Source organism: Haemaphysalis longicornis, unplaced genomic scaffold (assembly GCF_048455015.1).
Source record: "Haemaphysalis longicornis isolate Haplotype H1 unplaced genomic scaffold, Haemaphysalis longicornis Haplotype H1 scaffold_5, whole genome shotgun sequence".
Lineage (NCBI taxonomy): Eukaryota > Metazoa > Arthropoda > Arachnida > Ixodida > Ixodidae > Haemaphysalis > Haemaphysalis longicornis.
Genome location: NW_027526385.1, coordinates 5,724,739 through 5,731,698, shown reverse-complemented (window position 1 = coordinate 5,731,698; position 6,960 = coordinate 5,724,739). Strand labels below are relative to the sequence as shown.

The 6,960-nt window shown below is 51.2% G+C and overlaps 1 protein-coding gene across 1 annotated transcript; it reads right to left on the bottom strand.

Moving 5' to 3' along the window:
* On the bottom strand, positions 1-6,404 carry LOC144137846 (UPF0739 protein C1orf74 homolog). The gene has a single exon (XM_077669856.1). The coding sequence runs from the start codon at positions 6,181-6,183 to the stop codon at positions 5,392-5,394; it is 792 nt and encodes a 263-aa protein (XP_077525982.1). The 5' UTR covers positions 6,184-6,404; the 3' UTR covers positions 1-5,391.
* Positions 6,405-6,960: the final 556 nt, after the last annotated feature.

The following is a 6,960-nucleotide window of genomic DNA, read 5'->3' as shown; positions in this document are numbered from 1 at the left end:
GGGCCTCTCGCGCCCGCCTACAGTCCTCATTCCACCACGGCCTCCGCTGGTTGCGCGGGGCACCAGAGGCGTGGGGAATGGACTTTTCGGCGGCGTCGAGGATGTGCGCCGTGAGCAGTTGGGTAGCTTCTTCAACGTGTAGGTGTCCTATGGATGTGTGGTGTAGTTGAGATGTCTCTGTAAATGTATTCCATGTAGCTCTTGCTTCATTAAACCTTTTATGGGAAGATGGACTGCTTGGGCCTGTACCTATGTACGTTAATGAAGTAGGGAAATGGTCACTACCATATGGGTCCGTGGCCACACCCCACTCAAGACATGGAAAGAGAATTGCCGAACCAATAGCCAAGTCAAGACATGAGTATGTGTTGTGTCCTATGTTATGATATGTAGGCTGTTTATTGTTGAAAAGGCATGCTCCAGAGGATGTAAGAAACCTCTCTATCAGGCGACCCCGGGCATCCGTACGAGAAGAGCCCCAAAGAGAATTGTGAGCATTAAGGTCGCCTGTTAGAATGTACGGTTCGGGCAGCTGGTCAACCAGCGCCTCGAAGTCAGAGCTTAAAAGTGTAACATCAGGAGGAATGTAGATGGAGCATACCGTTATCAACCTATTAAATATTATTAAGCGTATTGCTACAGCCTCAAGGACGGTATTCAAGGTGACAGGGTGGCATGCTAAGGATTTTCGGGCGATTATGGCCACACCGCCAGAAGAGTGTGTGCAGCCATCCCTGTCTTTCCTGTATACCAGGTAACTATTCAAGAAATTTGTGTGTTTGGAATTCAGATGTGTTTCCTGGACACACATTAAACTTGGCTGGTTGGCATGCAGAATCTCATGCACGTCGTCAAGATTATTCAGAAGGCCTCTGCAGTTCCATTGAACTATGTTTTCTCTTCCCATTATGATGTGATAGAGCTACTGGAGAGTGATTATGTAGGGTCTTTCGGGGCTTGCACTCTTGGGAGGGGCTTTCTGGCCTTCTCTACTGACCTGGACGTCGCAGTCCGTTCCTTCCGCTGCGATGAAAGCCGGAAGGGCTCGACGTCCATGTCGTCATCTGATGGCAAGGGGGTGCCCAGCGGACTGGGCCCCCTTGACGTGGTACCCTTTCGGGTGTTCTTTGCCTGCGCTGCCTGTGCCGAAGGCGTGGGGAGCACCCCAGATGGCACAGGCAGTAAGGAGGGGGAGCGGGTCGCTGCGACCGCCTCCGTCTCCATCTCGTCCGGGCCCTTGCGTGTGCTTCGGGCCGGTGGAGAGGGGGAAACGGTGGGTGCAGCAGCATCCGCACCGGACGTGGATGCCACCACAGCCGCTGCTGGCTGAGCGAGCGGTGCGGAGGCGGGTTGGGCTGCAAGAGGCAACCCAGGGGGGGGCGGGGGCGGGACCAAGTCCGACTCTCGGTACTGGGTCCCCGCCGAAACAAGACGCCGCTCCGCCCCCCGGCGAGCTGCGTCGGCGTACCTCCCCAGGGGAAAAGAGGCGAACCTCTTCCGCGCCTCTGGGAAGGTAATGTTTTCAGTGATTTTGAGATTTATTATTTTCTTTTCCATCTGGAACCTTTCACACGTGCGGGAGTACGCAGCATGAGGTCCATGACAATTGCTGCACATTAATTGTTGAGCCTGGCAGTTATCTGTATCATGATCTTGGGATGAACATTTTGCACACGTTGTTTTGCCGCGACAGGAGGTGGTGCCATGCCCGAACCGTTGGCACTTGAAACAGCGCCGCGGGTTCGGGATGTAAGGCCGGACAGAACAGTGAATGAAACCTGCTTTGATGGATTCGGGGAGTGTGGAACGGTCAAATGTCAAGATTATATGCTTTGTCATGATTTGCTTATCATCTCGCCGCATGGTGATACGCCTCACTGCCGTCACGCCCTCGCCTTTCAGACCTTCAAGCAGATCGGCTTCCGTCTCATTTATCAGATCTGGCTCAGAAATCACACCCTGAGAGCTATTGAGGCTACGGTGGGGTGTGACTCTGATGTCCAGATCTGCCATGCGATTCTGGGTAAGGAGGCTTGTGGCTTGCTGGTGAGTGTTCACCTCGACCAGAACTTCGCCGGTTCTCAGTTTCTTGGCTTGGAAAGACTTGCCAAGGATGCCTTCAAGGAATTTGGTGATAAGGAACACTGACTGGGAGGAGATGGGATTTGACTTGTCAAGAGATTCAACAATCAAGAAGCGCGGATAGTTATCTGGCTTTTGGGATGCAATTGTTGGCAAGGGTGGGAATGAAGCTTCGGTGCGGCCCCTTTTCGGGGGCCGATCACGTTTGGGGGGGGGTTTGGAAAATGCCATATGATACATTGGGAAGCAGGGAGACGGGGGTACTTTCTTCTTTGACCTTACCCTGGTAGCCAAAGAGGTCCCGGAGCTCCCTGCCTGGTGAACAGACAGGGAGCCCATCCGCCGGAGCTTGACCTGGGCTCCGACGGCCACCGTTCATGGTTTCTAACCCTTCACCTATAAACACATTGCCACGGTTGGATCCAGCGTATGTTTGGGGGCTCGGGGTCCGCGGTATCGCCAGTACCGTCACCAAGATTGCTCAAGGTGCCCCGTGCGGGGTGCATGCAAGTGTAACGTATCTGTGTCCACGGAAAATTATTCCATTGATCTGGACCAACCAGTCGTGTCTTTAGTGTCCCTTTAATAGCCATGTTACACTCGGTATACGCCTCAGTTAAGGCAAGTCTTGAGACTAGCAATCACGGCTACTAGATTTTGACCAAGCAGCTAGTTGCTGCACGCATCGCTCAACTATCACAGGTGCTGAGATAACTATTGCAGGGGACAAGAGGAAACAAGACCAGGATGAGAATAGCTTGCAGCAGACAAGCTTAAGCTTTGGTTCATGCCAGAGTTGTGACAAATGTTACACAATTTAAGGGATGGCTCACAGTGTCAGAGTGAAGGTGTTATTCCTTCAAGAAGTATTAATAACCTTGCAAAATTTTTAAAAGAAAACTTCATCCCTGACTCCCTCATCTTTTAGAAAACCCAGGACAAGATCACAACCACCTTTATTCAAACATCCTCTTTGCAACCTCCTCCCCCTCCTAATAGGCCCAGAAAATGCCTTATTATCAATCAAGTTAGCTCGTACGAACTCTAAAGCTGAAAGCTGTGGCCTGGATCACATTCATGCTAATCAATGCTAAAGCTACATCCAGGTGCTCCAGTCAAGATCACATATCTTGTACAACTCGCATTGAGAGCAGCCTGTCTAAATTTTTTTTTTGATTGTAGGGTTGAACGCGCCAACGCAACGGAGGCGATGAGGCGCGCTGTAGTGGAGGGCTGCAGATTAATTTTGACCACCCGGGGATCTTTAACATGCACCAAAATGTCGTACACACGAGCGTTTTGCTTTTCGCCTCCATCCGAAAAGCGGCTGCCGCGGCCGGGAATCGAACCCACGACCTCGTGCTCAGCAGCGCAACGCCTTAGCCACTGAGCCACAGCGGCGGGTCTGTCTAAATTTTTACCCAGCAAGCCAAACCACTTCCACTCAATGACCAACCATAGTCACTGCTAGTTACTATTAATAAGTGTAGATTAGTTTAGTGTAGTTTACTCTAAGTGTAGTTTAGTTAAGTGTAGTTTACTCTAACGATGGCTACATCGGTACAAGACTTAAGCAATTATTGCAGTTACATCTGGACGTAGCACTAGACAGCTGTGGCTGCGGCTGACCAGAACGCTGGTCAATCCCAAAACAAAATGCTAAACATCGTACTTAAAGGGACACTGAAGTGAATTTGTCAAGCTCCCGGTTTTGCTTGCACTGCGTAGACTGGCTCAAATTAACACTTTTCATCGTTTATCCGGTTGATAAGTCGGTAATTATTTTATAAAGCGGGAAAGAAGAAAAACTACCATGCGCTGTCTGTGGCGGCCGCACCAACTAAAGGCTGTGGCGTCGGGAGGAGGTGGCACTGTGATTGGACGATGCCCAAGGTTGGCATTCAAACAAGTTTCGGTTTCGGTTCTGTAAAACAACATGCTTGACATCCGACGGCATCGTTGGATGGGATTCTCGATATCTCAGCAATTGTCGTACCACGCTTCTGCCATGTTGTCGGCTGTAATATGCCTAAGATAAGCCTCCTAGGTGTGCTGATTCTGGCCTGTGCCCACTGCCCGCAAGCAGTCGGTGCTTATGGCAACAGCACGCCAACGAGAACTGGCTAGTGCGTCAGCGTCAGTCTGCGCGCGTTCTGCAAACTCGCTCGCGGAGCAGTGAATGTTGCGGCCGAAAAATGGTGAACTCAGGTTAGAAAACATTGGCCGCAAGCGAAAAAATCTACTTACAAAAAAAAAAAAAAAGCAGGCACACTCGGGGATTTAAACTTGCGACTTGCAAAACAAAAATCCTAGCGCGTCAGACCACTCGGCCGCGAGCCAGGCTTGGCTAAGTGGGATATATAAGGTATATAATGTACAACCAGCTTACACTTTTATTTAGTTTTAGTATTTCAAGTACTTTAGGTGACTATTTGTTATATAGCGCTCCTGCAGTAAGCGTCCCCCCAAACTTCCACAATATCTCACGTCTAGCAATTGCATTTCTTAGATGGAAAAGCATTCGCAGATGTGTGGTCGTGCTGCTGACCGCTGTGGTTGTTCACTCAACGCAAAAAAGTGCTCCGGCTCTCTAGTTTTGCACTGTATGGTAAATGTTTCAATTGATTTTATTTCCTTAGTACCTATATTGACTTTGCTGACTCGTCTCCCACCTTCAAGTGGCATTACATTTTCCTACTAGCGTAAAGTCAGCGAAGCGTCACATGTGCACTTGTGCAGCGCTTGTGTGGAGCGACCCGGACTTGGAGCTTGATACAGTGTACAAACTAAGTAAAGAAAGGCACATTCTTCCATTCACAAACGCGTGTGGCTTAGTTTTAACTGATTGAGCGAATTGCGAGGACCCGTTGGCGGCAAGCGGACTAAGCGTTGGGCCGTCTGACTCGGTCGCGGAAGGTCGGCGAGCCGTGCAGTAGCGCAGCCAATTGCCAACTCATCTCCTCCTGACGTCACACGGAAACGCCACAGAAAACGGGCGAGGGTGCAGAGAGGAGACAGCATTTTCGAATTGATTTTTCTACTAAATAAATTTGCGTAAATGCGCTCAGAGTGGTCGAAACATGGCCTATGGACTCTGGACTACAATTGGCACTAGTAATCCCGCAATGTTTACAAATCACTTCAGTGTCCCTTTAAGAAGTGCAAGTCTAATCAGGCTAGCTGTGAATGCGACTTCTTGGCCAAAAGTGTTGACTTTTTGTGCCATTTACCAGACGGCTTTGCTAGCTCGCCCACAACACCCTATTCTTGGCACAGCCTTTCCCCCCACACAGTCTACCCTCAATACCGTCAAAGGGCGACCACAGGATAGCATTTGACTTGGTCGACGCGAGTTAAATCTCGAGCTTTCGAGTTCACTTCTCTCCACCACGCATCCACGTGCGGTCCCAATTCGGCGCTCAGGCGGAGCGGGAAACTGAAGGAATACACTTCGTCGCCTTGCTCAGCACTCGTTCGCGGCACGGGAAGGTCGCCCTGGCTGGCACATCGCACCCTGACGACGTTCAGTTCCTCCAAGGCGAGGCAGTTGCCGGCGTCGGCACCGCCGTCGAACCAATACACCACAGGGTAGCCCAAGAGGACGCCGAACGCCGTGCACAGGTTCCACACCCCGCAGGAAATACGTTCCGACGCTGTTTCGTTTAACGACTCCGGCGGTGACGTCGCCATTCGTTCAAGTACTACCTTCAGCGACGCCAGCATGTCGCCCACGCCTGCAGGCGCCGACGTCAAGACGGCAGGGCAGCGCAGGCGCGCCGAAACGTCCACGAACTTGACGCCAAGACGCCAGTCCACCAGCCGTCGCACGGTCTCGGCAACGTTGCATAGCAAGACGTCGCTTCCCAGCCGCAGCGCCCTGACGACGCCGTCGCAAGTGGCACGGCACTGGCGCAGGCACTCGACGATGGCGCGTTCAGTGGGCTCACTCGCGTCCCACAGGTACGCTGGTTTGTAGCCCCTGGCCGTCCATAGTGCGCCAGGCAAGGCGGCCGCGGCATGCCGATGTATTTGCCTGGCCTTTGGCTGCGATTCGTTGTAGGTGTCTGTTGTCACTGCACCCTCCGTGACGCCCGCGTGCATTTCTTCTCCTCGTTCGCGTACTGAAAACTGACTTTATGCACTGCAAACACCACTTGCCACGGAAGAAAGAATACGCACTTTTAGTTTACAGCTTTCTCAAGCACCACAGCACCATGCAAGCCCCATCAACCACATCAACCCACGGAACAGAAAGATTACACGATCACGACACGATCAAACCGCACCGCGAATACGCGTCTGTGCCGCAGTGGCATCATCATCATCGTTTTCTTATGTACTACACGCATGGAGGAAGCAAACTTTTTCTTCCTCCATGATGGGCTTTTACCACTTTTACCCTCCGAGTTAGTCCAGGTTAGTCGCCCAGCATTTGTTGCACATAAATATTATTGTACGAAACTATATGACAATGCCTTACGTAAATAATGCGGCAACAAACTGTGCCGCAAATCGGTGTACCAGGCGCCACTCTCGCCGCGCAGTGGATGTTTCGCGGAGTTTCGGAACTTTGCTTCGCGCACCTGGCCTTGTTCCCTCTTGCAAACGCCTACCCTAGTAGCACAAATTGTTGCCGCAACGTTTCTGCCGTGTTGCCAATGTTGTGTAACGTTAGGCAACGTTACACAACGTGGTGACAATGTTGCCGAATGTGGGCCAACATTGGACACATTCAGCAACATTCCCGCAACGTTTACAAACAACGTATAGGCAACGTTGCCCGTATGCACATTTTTCACGTTGCAGCAATGTTGCCAAATGTGGGCCAACGTTGGAGACATTCAACAACATGCACGCAACGTTTACAAACAATGTATA

Coding starts and splice junctions, on each gene's coding strand:
- LOC144137846 (XM_077669856.1), bottom strand. CDS start 6,183: ATGCACGCGGGCGTCACGGAGGGTGCAGTGACAACAGACACCTACAAC.